This window comes from Urtica dioica, chromosome 2, assembly GCF_054948205.1.
Source record: "Urtica dioica subsp. dioica isolate 48M chromosome 2, U.dioica_male_clone48M_v1_H2, whole genome shotgun sequence".
Lineage (NCBI taxonomy): Eukaryota > Viridiplantae > Streptophyta > Magnoliopsida > Rosales > Urticaceae > Urtica > Urtica dioica.
In genome coordinates this window covers 55,572,598-55,591,901 of record NC_142757.1, presented here as the reverse complement: position 1 = coordinate 55,591,901, position 19,304 = coordinate 55,572,598, and the positions used below count along the sequence as shown (strand labels likewise).

At 35.5% G+C, this 19,304-nt stretch overlaps 2 protein-coding genes across 2 annotated transcripts; both read left to right on the top strand.

Moving 5' to 3' along the window:
* Window positions 1–6,243: 6,243 nt before the first annotated feature.
* On the top strand, window positions 6,244–9,968 carry LOC149405892 (uncharacterized). The gene is made up of 3 exons (XM_089630570.1): window positions 6,244–6,829; window positions 7,389–7,649; window positions 8,359–9,968. The coding sequence occupies exons 1-3, from the start codon at window positions 6,409–6,411 to the stop codon at window positions 9,696–9,698; spliced, it is 2,022 nt and encodes a 673-aa protein (XP_089486696.1). The 5' UTR covers window positions 6,244–6,408; the 3' UTR covers window positions 9,699–9,968.
* A 1,444-nt stretch (window positions 9,969–11,412) lies between these two features.
* LOC149405891 (putative UPF0481 protein At3g02645) lies at window positions 11,413–12,827 on the top strand. The gene is made up of 2 exons (XM_089607894.1): window positions 11,413–12,089; window positions 12,137–12,827. The coding sequence occupies exons 1-2, from the start codon at window positions 11,413–11,415 to the stop codon at window positions 12,825–12,827; spliced, it is 1,368 nt and encodes a 455-aa protein (XP_089464020.1).
* The last annotated feature ends 6,477 nt before the right edge of the window (window positions 12,828–19,304 follow it).

Here is a 19,304-nt window from a genome sequence, read left to right as displayed (position 1 = left end):
TTTATATATGTACTTAAACGGCGTCGTTTTTTCTGGGGAATCAATATGAAAATGCAACGTGTCAATCGGTTTATGATAAAACTCTAAGGACATATATTTTTTTTCCTTATTAGAGAAACTCAAAATTATTAGTCTAGTAATTACTAATTACTAATGTTCATTAATGTTGTCTGAAATCATACCATGAAGCGCAACTATATTCCGTTATAATTTTGTGACATATTTTGGTCTCATACTTTTTCTTTTTCTTTTTCTTTTTTCCTATCTTCTTTTCAACTTTTGGATTCTTAGATTCGTAATCACCGCTTAGATTCACACAGTACCATGTTTAACCGTATATTTTCAGTAATTTGAAATTATTATTCAACAAAAATATTAAGCTGTTAGAAAGTATTAGTAACAACAAAAAAATTAAAATATATTTAAAAAATACACCATCTTCATCTTTTTATTTATATATAAAAAAAAAAAAAACTGAAATGCCTCTGAAATGTTGGTGGTGGCAGAGCCACCGGCGTATTCATTTATTAATTATTATTTATTTCTACAGTTTGAAACGCCATTTACATTAAATAAATAAGGGATTATTCCTAAACTATGACTTTTACAATAGTTTTGGACCAAAATCCAATATCTCTAATTTAATCCAAAAACATGACTTGCTTTTTTACACAATTACGTTTTTATCCTTTTATTTCTTTCAATTTTTTCTCATTGTTTTTTTATCCTTTATTTCTTTTCTTCTTCTGCGTTTCTTTTCTTCTTCTTCTTCTTCGTTCAAAATCTCTCTCTCTCTCTCTCTCTCTCTCTCTCTCTCTCTCTTGCGTCCAAAAGAAGAAGAACTCCGTCGAGGCTTATCACGGGGGTTTCAAACCCCTAAAATTAGTTTGGGGTTCTCGTGCTTTGTCGCCGAGTTGAGCGAGGAAGAAGAAGAACGAGAATTCGGGAGAGAGAGAGAGAGTGAGAGTGAGACGGAGTTGAGCTCGCGGAGGAAGAGGAAGAGAACCCACCGAGGAGACGAGAACGCCGAGCGTCGCCGTGGAGACCGACCGGGAAGCGAACGCCGGGAAAGGAAGAGAACCCACCGAGGATAGTGAATTTCACAGGAATTGGGTAAGAAAAATCTGAAAATTTCTGGGTTTTCGTTGAAGATTTATTGACATTAATGTCAATAAATATGCATTTTTATTGACATTAATGTAAATAAATCTTCAACGAAAACCCTGAAATTTTCAGAAACTTTTCAAAATTATCCAGAATCAAATCTTCAACGAAAACCCAGAAACGTTGAAGATTTATTGACATTAATGTCAATAAATATGCATTTTTATTGACATTAATGTCAATAAATCTTCAACGTTTCTGGGTTTTCGTTGAAGATTTATCTAAATCTTCAACGATTCTGGAAAATTCATTTGAAGATTTATTGACATTGATGTCAATAAATATGCATATTTATTGACATCAACGTCAATAAATCTTCAACGAAAACCCAGAAATATTCAGAAACTTTTCAAAATTATCCAGAATCCCGAGAATCGTTTTTTCTTTGATTTTTTAACTTTAAAACCCACAGAAATTCTACGCGGAATCCATGGCGGGCTGTTCCGGCGGACACTTCGAGGTCGCCGCAGCCGGGATGGCCATGGGCTGCTCTTCGGCGGCCATGACCGTCGTTCCCAGGAGCTTCAGCGTCGGAGATTATTTTGATTATTTTGGCCGAAAAATCATGGTATGTTCATTAGAAATTGGGGGTTTTGATAATCTTGAGAATTGTTGATATTGTGAGTCAATTTTGTGTTTGGAATTATGCTTGGGATTGTTGATTTGAGCTGTTTTCGAATTTTGGATGAATTAACCATGGATTTGCTGATTTTTGGACTTGGCCGTGAGACTTGACCGTGTATGCTGTTTTTTTTTTTTGCCGTGTGTAACTGAGTTGTTATGGATTTTGTTTGGTCCTTTTTTTTTTTTTAAATTAATGTCAATAAACATTGGAACTTATTTGTATTAATATCAATAAAAAGTCACAGTGAGTTATTGAGGGTATTTTTGTACTTAAAGAAAATAGATAGTCATAGTTTAGGATTAAATTGAACTTATTTGATTTTGGTCCAAAATCATTGTGGTGGTCATAGAATAGGAATAATCCCAATAAATAAACGTGAAGCCAAGCAGTGTGAAAGCCCATAAATCGGCCCATTATAATTTATTCTTGGGCTTCTAAACATAGCCAAGCAATATGGGTTGGACTAGAACGAATGACAAGAGCAAAACACAATTAAAAATAGTCCAACATAATAAGGGAACACATTGTTTTTAAATGTCTGAAAACATAGAAAAATGATTACTTACCGTTCCAAATTACTAATTTGGCCATAAAAACTTAAAACAAAGAATGGAGTCAGTTAAGGCTTAGTACGGGTTTTAAACCCCCTTCAAAAAATTTATTTTATTTTTTTACATTTTTTACTTATATTTTTTTTTCTTCTTCTTATTTTTATCTTGAAAATTTACAAATTAACCCTTTAAAGAAATTCACTTTAGCTCCCCTTAAGTATAGAGTGTAGCTCCATCCCAGCTTAAGACGCAGTAATTTGTAATTAGTTTTAAAAAATATTATCCCATTCAATTTTAAATTTTTAGATAGCTTCAATATTTTTATTTTACGAGTTCATACAATATAATCAACATCTACTTAAATTTTTATGTAGTTCAGAATTATATTTGATAAAAGAAAATCTAGAAAAATCCAACTCCCATCTTTAGTTTAACGTTTAGCCACAAAGACAGAAACAAAGGGTGTCCGTTTTTAAACCAACGAATTTTATGTTAAGTTAATAAAAAGCAAAAACCAACATGCCACGTGTCTCATAATTCAGGACCAGCCACAAAAATATAAAATAAAAAGGGCAATTGCAAAAGTAAATAATGGGCAGGAAGCTTTATTTATTTGGTATATGAGCAAAAGTCAAAGAGCAAGAAAAATGATGATAACGGTAAAAGGTATGATTTTTTTAGGGAGGTAAAAAGGTAGGATTTAATATACTACAAAACTAGCAAGTAATTTATTGTTCAAAAGCACAAAACATCGTCAAATAAAGAAGAAAATAAATCCAATCGTCATTCTTTTTATACTAAGATTCTATACAACAAAAGGAACAATAATACAACAAAGGCGGATCTTTTAGTTTTCATACTTTGAAAAGTTTGAGCTTTAGTTCGTATTTTATAAATTTCTTACATTAATACATGAAGTAAAGGAAAAGTTAATCCGTTCTGATTCGGACCGTAACAATCTGAGTGGCAAATTATGTAATTTTTGCATTGAATATCGAAAACTAGATTATCTAACGATCAACACTAAATGAAGCATACAGATAAAATATGTCCAAATTTAGCTACGGAGAAAATATTTCGGCTAAAATAAAAAACATGGACGGACAGATTTTTTTCGTGGATGTCCCGATGAGAATATTTGGTAAGAGTAAGACCACTCGACCAAAAAGAAATGGAAAAAAAAAACCTTATCGGAGACATATTTAGTAAAATAATATACACAAAAAATAGCATTGGATACTGCTAAAGTACCTAACTTTATATTTTATTTTTGTTTTTTTCCAATACATAATCAAGTCGCAATTAGCGGAGAGGTTTTAAACAGAACCCACCATCATGTTTCAAAATAATGACATCATTTCTTAGTCAAAGTTGCGTTATTTTTATTTGTATTATCCAATTCGTGCCAATTTTGTTATTATCATTATTATTCCTCTTCTTAATCAGATGACCCACTTTTATAGTGGTAAGTAAAGTTCGTTAGTGGTGCTTTTAAAGTGAATATACACTCAAAACTTTAGGCGAATTGAACCCTATTTCAAATTAAAGTTCAATAGCTTACTTTTAGTTTTTATTTATTTATTTATTTTTTGGAAAGCCGCTTAATAATATATCACATAATAATGAGACATGTATTTAAGGCTACCCTAATAATAATAATAATAATAAAAATTATAATATGTGCTGTCTTGGATATTCATTTGGCTCGAAAAATATCTTTTCTATCCCATTCAAGTTTAAAAGACTCTTTTTATATTTGTGTTTTGTCACTTTGTATGATTGTAATGGCAGCAATGACAACAACTTGGAAGAAATATATTCTCCCAAGTTTCTGATCTTTCAATTACATTATTTACAGATCTCCTATTAGCTGTCAACTCAATTTGTTTCTAAAACTAAAACAAAACAAATATTTTTATTTTTGTATAAAATCAATTTCGATTGACCTTCCTCGATTTCGTTGTTTAATTTTTTTTTTTTCAATATTATTAGGTCAAGACTCAAAACTGAAAGAAAACACAAATAGACATGCAATTTTCTTTATATCGATCATTTCTAAATGATAACCATGCTTACGTAACAATTCCGTAATGATGATTCACCAATCACCTTCAAGAAAACCAACATGAAAATAGAACAAAATCAAACAGTAATTCCCAAAAAAAAAAAAATCATAAACTCTACGGAAAAAGACTCAAAACTGCTCCAATAAAGAGGAGAGTTAATATTGCAGCTTTATTCCTAGGAATGTAGTCCTTTGATTAAATCAATATCGTAGCTATTTTCCTGAATTATTTTTAAGGTTAGTTATTTTTGTTTCTTCTTCTTCTTTCTTCCAAAATTTTGTTAAACGACACAAGTCAACCCCATGTGGAATATCAGAGTTAGGTTTCGCCACCGATAATCATGACTTTTTTTCATATTACACCAAGAATATGATGTGATTATATTCATAAATTTTCCAACTCCGTTAGTGGAGGTTTATTAAATCCTTTGAAACAAAATGGGGTGACCACCAACTTAATTAATTCCACAATGTATAGTAATCATAAGTCTATAACAAAAATACATGATCATATGTTAATCATTTTGGAACCATATTATTAACTGGTTCTTAACGAATGCCTAACTTTTGTCCAGTTTTATATGCTTGATGAAAATCTATATAAACCATGTTTTTAAATTGTATTTTTGGCTATAGTAAGAAAATTAACAGTTATATCTTTGTTAGTCTTAAATTTGCGAATCTCTAATCAAAGCCAGCTATGACTTTGACTTGTATGAACGTTTCAATAATAATTTGATCTCCAAACAATACATGCATTTAATTTCCTTTATTCATAGTCCAAGAAAGGTCTTTGCTTTACTTTTCCCGGCAAAAAAAACTTTATTGCCAACTTTTCTCAAGAACCCAAAAAAAAAGGGAATTATAAAAAAATTAAAAAGAAAAAAGAAGTTACAACTTTTATTAGTTCCAAAAAGAGAGTTCAGAAAGCTGGAGGCCAATTGCTTCATTAATGCTTCTTCTACAATTACTATTGAACATTAAATGTAGAAATACAGTCATGACATGAATATTGAAAACTTCCTTTCACAATAGTCTTTTACGTGGGACCCACCCTCCCACAAGAAAAAAAAATATAGTGTTAATTGTCCGATCGAGTCTCAATCTCAAATCGATCCACGACTCTTAACTACACAGTTAGAAAAATTGAGATCAAAGTTCAAACATAACTCAATAAATAAACGAAAAAAATAAATCAAACCAGCCTAAACAGTTCTAGATCGGTCTAAACTTTAGCATTCACAATACTATAATTCTGTTTCGGTACTATTCACGAATCGAAAATTTAGTACCAATCCGATACTGCCGTTTAATTTAGTATTCTAAATTTGTTTTTTTTTAATTTTTTTTATTCTAATTTTAAATTTAAAAAACAGATTTATAATTACGTTTCAGAATATTTTAAAATGTTGTTTGGTTATGTTTTATATTCAATTGTTTTAGAGTTTAATTTAAAATATAAGAGAGATAAAATAAAAAACAATTTTTCATTGTTTTCTATTTTCTAAACAAATTTCAAAGAAAAAGAAACATATTCTAAATTTGTTTTCTAAGTACTATAACTAAACATATTTTCTATAAGTGTTTTTTAAAATTTAGAATTATAAAAAAGAAAACAAATTTGGAATCACAAACCAATCAACCCCTAAATTTTTTTATAAATCTCGATATAAAATTCAAATCCAACTATAAAATTCAAATTTATGTATATAAATAAATATATATACTATTTGAAATGGGACATGAAAATGGAAGAATTCCTTTGGCACAAGTCTTCAAAGTGGGACCCACCTCAAAGAAAGGAAAAACACTAGTCCAACTCTCTCAATTACAACTCATATCAACAAAATGTGAACACACACACACACACAGAACCGAACCAAAGAGAAGAAAAAAAAAACACACTTTTGTTTCTGATCTTGTGTTCTCACGTTAAGCCAAGAGACTTTGGGATCACCAAAAAAAAAAAAAAACTGGCTTTCTCGGAGCTTTTACAAACCCAAATGGGTCGCCTCTTTCTTCTCATCACGATCTCTATGATGATCCTCTGCGGCGGCGTCCACGGCAACGCAGAGCTCGAAGCTCTGATGGAGATCAAGTCGTCTCTGGACCCACAAAACACCGTTCTGAGATCGTGGACCAGAAACGCAGACCCTTGTGGCGGTTCTTTCGAAGGAGTGATTTGCAACGAATATCATAAAGTGGCCAATATTTCTCTGCAAGCCAAAGGTCTCTCCGGCAAAGTCTCGCCGGCTTTGGCCGAGCTCAAGTGCTTGTCCGGTCTGTATTTGCACTATAACAACTTGTCCGGCGAGATTCCCAGCCAGATTTCGAGCCTCACAGAGCTCACCGAGCTTTATCTCAACGTTAATAGTCTTTCTGGGCATATTCCTTCTGAGATCGGAAATATGGCTTCTCTTCAAGGTATTTGGCTCTTTGACTCTTTTATTTTTGTTTATTTCTTTAACTTAATACTAATATACATTATATGGTAAAGTAAGTCCGGAGTTACCCTCTGTCATTTACTACAACCAAACCTGGACGTGAAAAGGTAAAATTATACGTCTTCTGAATTCTAATCAACTAATTTTCGTTTCACTGCAAAACAATATGTTTCGTTTTTATTTTATAAATTTAGCACATACTGAATACACAATTTAAAAGTGAATGTATTTTTTTATTATTATTATTATTAAAAAATTGAGAAATTATTCAACAGAAAAATGAAAAATAAAAATAAAAATAAAAGGTACTATTTGTAGTCTTTCTTTCTTTATGATCATGAGTCATGACCAATTTTTTCTGAACAGAAACAGGAATATTGAGATTGTTTTCGTAGTTGATTTGATTGAGCCTAAAGAGTGCGAGTATAAACTCACAATCTATAAAGTGAATGTATTTTATTATTGTAGATAAAAATTTCAGAAATTATTCAACAGAAATACTAAGAATTTTGCACTGAATTTGTTTGGTTTGTAAATAGTTGTACAGCTGTGTTGCAACGGGCTGAGCGGCGAAATACCGCCGGAGATCGGTCTGCTGAAGAGACTCAACGTTCTGGCTTTGCAAAAGAACAAACTCGCCGGCGATATCCCAGCGAGCTTCGGCGAATTGAAGGCCCTGAAGAGGCTCGATCTGAGCTCTAACAACCTCTCCGGCGCGATTCCGGCGAAGCTGGCTCGTATTCCGTCCATGCAAGTCTTCGACGTCAAAAACAACTCTCTTTCTGGATTCGTCCCTTCCGGTGAGTCTCCACTAAATTATTGCCAAAACCACAATCTCAAAAGATTAATATTTTTTTTTTCACACTAGTAGTCCTTGAATTATGAAAACTCTTTTCACACTAGTTTTTACTTTTTTCACATCAATTGTTATATTTTTTTTTTTGTCAATTTTTTTAAAATTCACACTTGTAAAATTTTTCTAGGTAATCTCAAATGTACGAAATACTTAACAGTAAAATTGTTGCTTCATGAGAAAAATATTTACCACCAAATCAACAATGTTCTGATTTAAACAACGAAATTCGAATATCGGACACTTAAGATTCCGTTTATAACTTATTTAGTGATTATTTTTGCACATCAATTTCTATTTTTAGAAAGAGAAAAAAAAAATGTATAATTTGCGGCATGTCGCGCATTCGATATCTTGTCGAAAATTTGAAATTTTCAATTCAAATTCCAAAAGAAGAATATCGTTTATTTAAACAACAAAATTCGAATACCACACACTTAAAAAAATTCGTTTATATTTTTATTTAGTCATTGCATTTGATATTTTTTCAAAAATTCGATGATCGGCGAGTGCCAAATTTTCAAAATTCAAGTTCCAAAAGAAGAAGAAGAAGAAAAAAAACATAAGTAACCAATACTATAGATATAAATAAGTTTCTTTTTGCCTTTCCTACTAACTCTGTCTTGAAAAAAAAAAAATTAAAAAAAAAATTGAAGGTTTTAGAAGACTCAAGAAAGGGTTTCAACCCGAAAACAACCCCGGGCTCTGCGGCGTCGGCTTCTCACAGTTGAGGCTATGCACTCCTTTCGACAATGTCCGTGTCGACGCCTCTGCTTCCGGCCCCGAAGCCGAAGAAAACGGCTCGGACTCGAATCTGAAACCCGAGTCCGCAAATGTCAACCCATGCCACGACGACCACAACGCCTGCGAAAAGTCAACCCACTTCTCTCGAGCCGCCGTGATCTCCGCCGTAGCAACGCTCACCGTGTCCATGATCTGCGCGGCGGTCTTCGTGACCATAAGATTCCGACGCAAGAAACAGAAAATCGGAAACGTGTCGGATCACGCGTCCTCGGCGATCAACAGCCCCGAAACTCACCGGAGCCAAGCCAACGTGGAGTTTCAGAGTAAGAGCATTATCGCTTCTCCGCTGGTGAGCCTAGAGTACAAGAGCGGGTGGGACGAGCTCGGGTCCTCGAGGGAGAGCCTCGGCGAGTTCAGGCTCAACATGGAAGAGATCGAAGCCGCGACCAATTACTTCTCCGAGACCAACCTCCTCGGGTCATCGAACCGGACGAGATTCTCATCGTCTGTCTACAAAGGCGTCCTGAGGGACGGATCGTCCGTGGCCACGCGGAGGATCGGTATCACGAGCTGCAAATCCGAAGAGTCCGAGTTCGTCGAAGCCCTCGAATTGCTCTTCTCTCTCCGCCACCCGAACCTAACGAGGCTCAGAGGATTCTGCTGCTCGAGGAGCCGGAACGAGTGCTTCCTCGTCTACGATTTCGCCCGAAAAGGAAAGCTCTCTCGCCTCCTCGAACGCGAATCCCTCGAGTGGCCGAAGAGGGTCTCGATCCTCGCGGGAATCGCGAAAGGGGTTGGTTACTTGCACCGCAAGGAACCTTCGATAGTGCACCAAAACATCTCGACGGAGAAGGTTCTGATCGACAGGGACTTCGACGCGGTGATATCGGACTCGGGGCTTCCTCGGCTTCTCGCTGAAGACGTTGTGTTTTCGGCGCTGAAGACGAGCGCTGCGATGGGGTATTTGGCGCCGGAGTACGTGACAACCGGGCGGTTCACTCGAGAAAGCGATGTGTACGCTTTTGGGATCGTGGTCTTCCAAGTCGTGTCGGGACAAGCGATGCTGACCGGCTCGATGAGGTCTGCCGCGAGCTCGGCGAGGCCCGAGGGCTTCGTGGACTCGAGGCTCGGCGGGGAGTTCGAGGAGAGCGAAGCGGTTGAGCTCGGGAGGCTTGCCTTGGATTGCACGCAAGAGGTTCCCGAGAATAGACCTAGCATTGAGGAAGTTGTTCAACGGCTCACCAAAGAGTAGTGGTTTTAGCCCTCAGAGGTTGATTGTTAAAACATTGAAGTCGTCCATGTGATTAATTTTGTACCTTACTGCAAAGCTATATATTTATTATGATATAATGTAGTTAAATGGATAATGATGATTTGAAGCGTGAAGGCCAATAGAGAAAAGGAAAAAGAAAAAATATGAATGTTTAGTTTGGGCTAAACCTGAATTGTACTGGATGAACTGTTGTAAACGACATTCCATAAAGGAAACGACAGAAAAAATAAAAACCTGTTTGAAAAACGGCACACAAAATTGGAGCGACGAAAACGACAGGCAGAAATGCTCTATCATTGTCGAATTTAAGATGATATATTTTAGGTAAATGAGAGAGAGAGAGAGAGAGAGAGAGAGTTTCCTACAAATAAGGAAACAAATCAGAACACAACTGGTTCTCTACAAAATATATATATATATATATATATATATATATATATATATAATAATAATTATAATAATAATAATAATTCAATAAACACCACATGTAACAGAAAATTGAAGAAAAAACGAATTGCATTTCAAACTACAACCGAATAAATGAAGATGGATAAAATGGAAATTTCAATCTACCAGTAGGCGTAATTGCTATTTAAATATAAAAAAAAATCTTAAAACATATGACAAAATGAAATCGCTATGTTTGAGGTGGTTTAGCGAGTTACAATTCTCCTTCAATTAATGGCAAATGATGGTATATGATACTTTCCTAACAACAACATGAAACACGTACGAGAGAGAGAATTTTCCCAATAGCATGATAAAAGAGAGAGAGAATATATAAAAAAAAAGAATAGCATGATAAAAGAGAGAGAGAGAGAATATATAAAAAAAAGTCCAAAAATTATTCCTTTCAAAGCAAGATCAGTGTATTTGTGATCCCACTCGTTAGGGTAACAATGTGGCTTTAAAGCCTTAACCTTCACATCCTCTTTACCTTTTGTCTCTTCAAGCCTCACGATTCCGAGTCCGAACTTCTTGTTTGATTCGGGGTCCACGATTTCCGACCCGAGGCCCACTTTCTTTATCATTTCTGAGATAACAAATTGGACAAACATATATATATATATATGTATGTTTTTACGAGGAAACAATGTAACAAACCCATATCAGTGTCTATATAACATATTGTACATTTTCTACCTCTTGTTTAGACCATGACCGAAGAAGAAAAGGGTTGCAATGTGACATTTTATCCCCAACGAGGATGACCTGATTGTCGTCGTCACATTTCTGAGATAACCCATAATGAATTGGACAAAAAGCATAATGTGTGTCGACCAAAAGCCGAAGAGTAAAGGTTACACAGTGAGCTAAAGAGATCATTAACCAAGTTCATATAGAAAAGAAGTAAAACATAAGTGAGACTCACTCTTTTGAAAAAGCCACGTCACACACCCTTTGTTGAAGCTCATCGCATTTAGACACACCAAAAGGTACATAAAAGGAAACGTATATTATTTATTTTTATTTTTACGAGGAAAATATTAAAATGATGGAGAGAAATTGTTTGTAGGTTATTTTTATTTATTTATTTTTTTGCTTTAAGACCAAATATTTGAGCACAAGGAGCTGCGTCTCTACTCTATTATTTGATTATTTTTACTACAAGTAAAAAAGACGAAGCAAGTTCTCAATAAATCTACGTCTATATACACAGACAGTTGTACATTTTCTTCCTCTTGTTTTGATCATGGCCAGAGAAGAAGATGGCAATGCGATTGAAACAACACACGCCCAAACGGAAACAAGAGCCGAAAAAGGTCACACGTCACACAAGAGTGAAGCAGAGTTGCTACTCGATGACTTGGAGAAACGCAAATGCATAAGGCGAAAACCAGTCGGAGCTTTCATAGCGGACAAATCATCAAAAGCACGTGTCAAGATCCAGAAAGTTCCGGATAGCATAAAGCTTCAGGGAAATCAAATACGAAGAGAGCATTATTACACGCCGAGGGAGATCTCGATCGGTCCCATCCACGCTGGCAACGAAGAGCTCGCCAAGAGAGACCTCAAGCTCCTAATTGCAGCAGAATTCCCGGAACATTGCGAAAAAAGCAAGGAGGAAATGCTCGGCCTTGTCAAAGCCGACTTGAAGGCGATCAAGGAATGCTACGAAGAGAGCGTGGTCAAGCCATTCGATGACGATGAACTGCTGAGTCTATTGTTTCTTGACGCTTGCTTTGTTTTGCAGCTCATCCACGAAATGTTTTGGATGAGGAATGAGCAAGTGAGGTTCAACTTCCGTGGCGCCTCCTCGAGCCACTCCGGTCTCCTGAATTCTATCAAGCAAGACCCATTCCTTCTCGAGAATCAACTTCCGTGGCGCCTCCTCAACATTCTCATAAACTGCAGCGCCGAAAAAGAGAGGTTGGAGAAAAGCATCTTCTTGTTCATGGACTTCAAATTTTACAAAGATTGATAGATGATAGAGTCCGACGTGACTTTCTCGAAAAGGAGAACCCTCTCCACCTCCTTGACCTTTTCCGAACACAGCTTTTGGATCCACTCAGGACTAGCGAGCCCAGAATTATCGTATCGGGCCTTTTATTGTTGGAAAGTCGGAGATCCTTTCGGAACGTGCAAGACCTGAAAACCGCGGGGATCAAGGTCAAGCCCAGCAAGCGCTCAACATTATCCGACGTTTCGTTCTCCAGGTCTTGGTTCTTCAACGCGACGCTGAGGCTGCCGCCGTTGACTGTGGACAGAGCAACGGTGACGAGGCTGATGAATTTGGTGGCGTATGAGATGTGCCCCGGCAATGAAGAGTGCGATTTCGAGGTGAGCTCGTACCTGTGGCTCATGGACTCGCTAGTGGACACGGAGCAGGACGTGCGCGATCTGAGGGACACCCACGTGCTGCGCAACCGCCTCGGCAGCGACGAGGAAGTGGCCACGCTCTTCAACGAGATTGGCTCGAACCACCCGCGCCTACAGACATGTGCAAGAACAGATACAGGAGCACTACGAGAGAAAGTTGGCGCGGTGGTGGGCCCAGTTCTACCAAGACTACTTCAGCAGCCCGTGGAAAGTGTTGGCCTTGATCGCTGGTGCGCTCGTGCTCTTTTTTGGCTGGGTCTCCGCTTTTTACGCTATGTATCCCCGTAAGGATGGAAAATAGATTAAATCATCCAAACCACCAAAGAAGCCGTACATGTGTTTGCGTTTTCCTCTTCTTTTTTTACTTATTTATAATTATTATCGTGAGTTTGTGGTAATTTGCAATTGGTCTCATTTTCTCATCTTATAAAAAAAAAATTTGAAAAAAGGTGGTTTCATTTCTTTGGATAAGAAGGTTTGTTTTTAAGTTGTGTTGTCGAGATTATTGTTGGTGTAAGCTAGAGAAAAGAAGTGGTTTCATTTCTTTGGGAAAATAAAAAAAAAAGTTGGTTTGAAGTATTGTGGTGTAATCAATTCCCAAACAATCATATTCTCCTATATAATTATCATGTTTATATTGGTTTGGTTGGAAAGATTATTGCAATGTTTAATAGATAATTTTTTTTTTTTTTTATTAGTAGTGGCTTGATTCCATTCGAAAATAGTGAAAAATGGAGTTTGATTAACTGAAAATTGAATTACAATGTAGAGAGGAGGGAAAAAAATATTGTTTAGTTTTAGCTTAACCTGACTTATACTTTAGGAACTGTTATAAGCACATTCCAGAAAGGATTATTCCGAACATAGAATAATTGAAGTACAATACTTTCGATTTCCGACCCCGGACTCACTTTCTACACCATTTCTTCATCGTATTAAAAAAATTGGTTTCAATTCGTTGAATAAGATGTTCTTTTTGTAAGTTTACTTGTCGAGATTATTATTGATGCAAGCGGAAAAATAGTGGTTTCATTTCTTAGCAAAAATTCATATTCTCCTATATTTATCGTGTTTCGTTTGGTTTGATTTGGTTTGAAAGGCTGTAATAGATAAATAACTTTTTTTTAATTTGTGGCTATTTTAGATCTTTTCGAGAATAATCAAATTTGGAGAATAATGATCAACTGAAAAACTAAAGTACAATGGAGAAGAAAATTAACAAATGTTTAGTTTGGGCTAACCTGAATTATAATTCAGGAACGGTTGTAAACGACATTCAAGAAAGGTAGAAAAAACAAAATCGTAGAAACCTTAAACAAAAGAGCTTGAAAAACAGCAGACAAAAAATTGATTCGAAAAAAACCTAAAATCAGAAAGTTAATATATATATATATATATATATATATATATATATATATATATATATATATATGGAGACTCTTAGAAGCTTTATTAACCAGAAATAAATAAATAAACAACTTAATACATGATAGAGAGAGAGAGAGAAAGAGAGAGAGAGAGAGAGAGAGAATATTCTTATTATCCTTAACTTATTTTTCGTTTCTTTTCTGATTCAATCTCAACACAGGCTTTTTTCTTTTTTCTTTTTTTTGGCTGAGACCACCACCACCTAATTAAAAAAAATGTTTGGATTCGAACCCCCGATGTTTCGTGGTTCGAGCCTCACGATTCCGAGTCCTCGAGACCCAATCACCGTCTTCACATTCCAGACTTTCTTGCCTGATTCAGGGTCCAAGATTTCCGACCCGGGACACACTTTCTACACCATTTTTGAGATAACCCATAACAAATTGGACAAAAAACAAAAGGGTAATTTAGCAAAATAGCCAAATCAAACTTTTAAAATTGCTAAATAGCCAAGGTTTTGTAAATACTAAGTAAATAGCCAGACATCATTTAAGACACAACGAAATTTACCAAAACACCCAGCTTTTCCCCCCATAAGCACACGGTTTACTTAAAAAAAATAAATAAAAAAATAAAAGAGGTAACGTGTAACCGAGAATCGAGGAAGTAATAACTGTAAATTTAATACCGATTATCTCACCACCGGTATTCACTCCGCCATTAATTAAAAAAAAAAAAAACTCGTCCAAAAAATTTACGCTATGTATCCCCGTAAGGATGGAAAATAGATTAAATCATCCAAACCACCAAAGAAGCCGTACATGTGTTTGCGTTTTCCTCTTCTTTTTTTACTTATTTATAATTATTATCGTGAGTTTGTGTTAATTTGCAATTTGGTCTCATTTTCTCATCTTATAAAAAAAAATTGAAAAAAAGGTGGTTTCATTTCTTTGGATAAGAAGGTTTGTTTTTAAGTTGTGTTGTCGAGATTATTGTTGGTGTAAGCTAGAGAAAAGAAGTGGTTTCATTTCTTTGGGAAAATAAAAAGTTTGTTTGAAGTATTGTGGTGTAATCAATTCCCAAACAATCATATTCTCCTATAATTATAATGTTTATGTTGTGAATAAGTCGAACACAAATTAGGCGGTATTTGAACTTACTTGAAATACACAAATTGAAGCTACTCTACTGGTTAGTCGATCAATATTACTAGTGGTTCTACTGAGCATTAGAGCTTCTCTACTGGCCAGTAGATCAATATTATTAGTGGTTCTACCGAGCATTAGAGCTACTCTACATGTCAGTAGATCAATATTACTAGTGATTCTACCAAGCATTAGAGCTACTCTACTGATCAGTAGATCAATATTACTAGTGGTTCTACTGAGCATTAGAGCTACTCTACTGGTCAGTAGATCAATATCAATATCACTAAAATTTAAGAAAATGAAAGCAATAATGTATGGTAACAAACATCCATGGACATACGATAAATAAGTTAATTAAAAAAAAATACACATAAGGATTTTATTTATTTATTTATCTGTTCTTGCGTTTTTTTGTTGGTGTCGACCTAGCTTCTCCTCCATTCAAAGGGCATCTTGATATATTATGACAAATTTATTGCATTTTGAGCATCTATTCTCCTCCATTCTTTTCACTAACCCACTTATGTGCGCCGTCTTCTTCTTTCCACTTTCCATTGTAATAAACCGTTAACGTGGTCTCCGTCATTATCTACAAAATGATAATTAAAAATTAGAATACTAATGATAAATTTAATTTACAATATGAAAATTAAATATTAGAATACTAATGATAAATTTAATATAGAAATTTACTATATAAATCTACTTTGTTCTATTGATATAACTATGCCACTCTACTGCTCTACTGAGCTAACTCTGGAACTCTACTGCTTAAATCAAACTCTACTGCTCTACTGATCTACCTCTGGAACTCTATTGCTCTACTGATCTACCTCTGAAACTCTACTGCTTAAATCAAACTCTACTGCTCTACTGATCTACTGCAAATTAACCAGGATCAGTAGAGTTTGAAGATCATCTTCAACATTGGAAAATATTTTCCAATCAAAGTTTCATTGAGTTAGACACATATTTTTCTGGTTCAAATCTAACAAAGATTTCAATATAACACAACAAAATAAGTATCAAACTCGAAATATAAAAATTTCATGGATGAATTTACCTAAAACAAAGCCCTAGTTTGTTTAGAACTTGAGTTTTTGCAACGTCAATATCGTTCAAGTACAGTCCGACCGTTGCCAAAACTCGCGCCGTCGCCGGAACTCGTCGTCGCCGCCGAATTGTCAACTTCCGCCCGAATGAAGCTTTGATGACTGGTGTGGTGAACGAGCCCAAGCACGAGAGCACCTTCTCAGGCTGTTTCTCCAGGCTTTTTTTTTTTAAAAAAAAAAATTAATAAAAAAAGAAAAAGAGAAGGGTATATTTGAGAGATGAGGTATTATTTGTTTAAGAAATGTATTCACTTAAAATTGAAACTTTTAAGGGCATGGAACAAAATGTGGTAATTTTTAAGGGTAAGAACCAAAATCACCCTCACAAAAAAGAATGGGTAATTAAGCTATATAGCCTCCTGAAAATAGACAATTTATTTTTAGCCCACATTTTGTTAATAAATGGTAAATAGCCAGGAGGATTTATTTACAGTCAAAATATGACTAGACTACCCTTTTGTTTTCCCGCCCAGTTTCTATCGGCTATTTACACGTAATCAAGTCAAATATTTGGTTATTAATGCTCGCGAATATCAAGGAGATAATTATAACCGTGTAGCTGCGTTCACACTTAACCACAACCGCTCACATTTATAGTTTTTTAAAAAAAAAAGAAAGATGAAAGAGAGCCGAGAGAGATATCGAGGGAGTGAGAGCTCGAGGAAGAAGAGAACGATCGACCGGACCACCACCAAACACCCCGTCATGAGCGGACCCAAAACCCGCGCGCGCTCGGACCGGGGAGTCGCCGGGAGTTTCCGTGAAGAGATTGACGAGGAGTTCGGCTGGAATCAAAGAGGACCGTCGGAATTCGTCAAATTGAGAAGGTATTTCTCGTGAAAATTCATCAAATTGAGAAGGTATTCATCAAAGAGAACCGTCGGAATTCAAGAGATTGATTTTTTTTTTTCTCTCGTGCTCCCTGTTTGAATTTTCCGAGAAGAGAAGAATCTGCGTCCAAAAGTCCCGATCGATATTATGGACTCCGCGAAGAACAGTTTTTTTTTCCAGTATGTTCGTGTAAATAGAAATCATATTCGTGTAAATAGGAAGCTTATTTACAGTATATTCATTGTAAATACAAAACATATTTACAGTATATTCACTATAAATACAAAGCATATTTACAGTATAATCGTGTATTCTGGAAATATTTTGAGCACGAAAATTCTGGAAATTATGAATATATGGAAAACAAAATAATATCAATAAATGGAGAATATATTTACAGAGTTTATCCATATAAATTGCCACGAAAATAGATACTAATTACCTAAAGTCAACGCTAAAAACTTCCAAAAACATAACAATAAATGGGCTATTAATTTTCAAAATCTGCATGAAATTTCAAATTTCAAATTTGAAAACTTCCATATTCGGTTTCTGCGAATTAAATAAGGACAAAAGTGTAAACCTAATTTAATTAATAAGTTGCCACGTAAGCAATATGGCTATTTACAACATATTAACGAAAGGTTGGCCAATTTTAAATTGCTACACATTCCGTGGCTTAAGCAGCCAATTTTCTGAAAAAGAAATCTTTAAAAAATTAACACTTTTATTCTGTGTTTAGAAATTTAGCTACTATCTTGCTAGTAAACCACATCTACAAAAACTTAATCAAGCTATCTTACTACATTAATTTCATTTCATCACACACAATTACCATAAGTGCACTTACAAAAAAAAAAACATAAACACACATATATATTTAAACACACATATGCGCCGGCCCCGTCTCTGCCGCCTTCGAGTTCGACACGCGATTTAACTCCGAATTCGGCGACCCGAGCCACAACTACGTCGGAATCAACCTCGGAACCACCGGTGGAGAACCGGTGCGAGCTTCTCCGGAAGGGACACGATGCGGTGGCGATCGAGTCCGAAGCTCCTTCTTCGGCGCCGGCGACGGCGAGTCTCCGGCGAAGATTTGGTGGATCGCAGAAGAAGATTGTGGTGTGGTTTTTTGGGGTGGGTGTGGTGTTTGGATGTTTGGGTGTGGGAGAGAAAAGTATTTTTGGGAATTTAATCAATGTTGACTATTTTTAAAATAGGGGAAATGATGGCAAAAATACTCAATGTTTGATCAAAATACTACTTATATACTCAAAGTTTTTTTTCTTTGGCAAAAATACCACATGTTACGTTATAGTGGGTCCGTTACTACTCGAACCGTTAAGTTCAAACATAAATTTTAACGGCAAAATATTTATGTATAACTAAATTTGAAACTTTGAGTATTTTTGTCCAAGAAAAAAAAAAGAATGAGTATATAAGTAGTGTTTTGTCTAAACATTAAGTATTTTAATTACCACCATTTTCCCTTTAAAATAAATTGATAATTTGACTATTATTTTAATCTCCCCTCTTAATAGAGCCAGATACTAATAAATCTCTAAAATAAAAAGACCAAATACTCGAGCACAATGAGCTGTGTTTTATTAATGCTTCTACTTTTGTTTATAATATTGGCATCTCCATCAAAGCTCATCAAAATGTATTTCCTCTATATAAGTTTTCACTTGCAAACCTTGTACAAGTATAAGAAAGACAAAGCAAGTTGTTCAATAAATCTTATTGAGATATTATGTACTTAGTGTTTCAGTTATTGTTTCAGTGAGCTTGCGTGTTGTGCAAGTCACTCACCTGTTTGGTGTCGTTTTGTTACTTAGTCAGTCGTTTAGTAGTTTCTATTCTGTTTTAGCTTCTTATCAGCGTATGTTGCTGACTGTGCAGAGTCATGTCTAGTTGGCACGACTATATATATCTTGTACCTGTTTTTCTTCTTCAATCAATCAATCAAATCATTCTTTTCAGAGAATATTCTTTCATTCTCTTGTTTGTCGCTTTCTCCACAATTCGCCCTAATTTCTAGGTCTGTGAAGTTCAATATGGTATCAGAGCGCTGACTTTGCGCACTCCTTGAAAAATCATCTGATCGAAGTTGTTTAGCACCGCCATGGATGCTCAGACAGAAGAATCGAAGCAAGTGGAACAATCTCAATCCAACACCGAAGGAATCGTCGCAGAAAGAACTCCGATGGAAGATCCGATGGAGAATCCGTACTATCTTCATCACAGCGACAATCCTGGGGCAATCCTCGTCGCGCAACTGCTCACCGGCGATAACTATGCAT

Coding starts and splice junctions, on each gene's coding strand:
- LOC149405892 (XM_089630570.1), top strand. CDS start 6,409: ATGGGTCGCCTCTTTCTTCTCATCACGATCTCTATGATGATCCTCTGC. Junction 6,830..7,388: donor AAATATGGCTTCTCTTCAAG/GTATTTGGCTCT, acceptor GTTTGTAAATAG/TTGTACAGCTGTGTTGCAAC. Junction 7,650..8,358: donor TTCTGGATTCGTCCCTTCCG/GTGAGTCTCCAC, acceptor AAAAAATTGAAG/GTTTTAGAAGACTCAAGAAA.
- LOC149405891 (XM_089607894.1), top strand. CDS start 11,413: ATGGCCAGAGAAGAAGATGGCAATGCGATTGAAACAACACACGCCCAA. Junction 12,090..12,136: donor TGCAGCGCCGAAAAAGAGAG/GTTGGAGAAAAG, acceptor AATTTTACAAAG/ATTGATAGATGATAGAGTCC.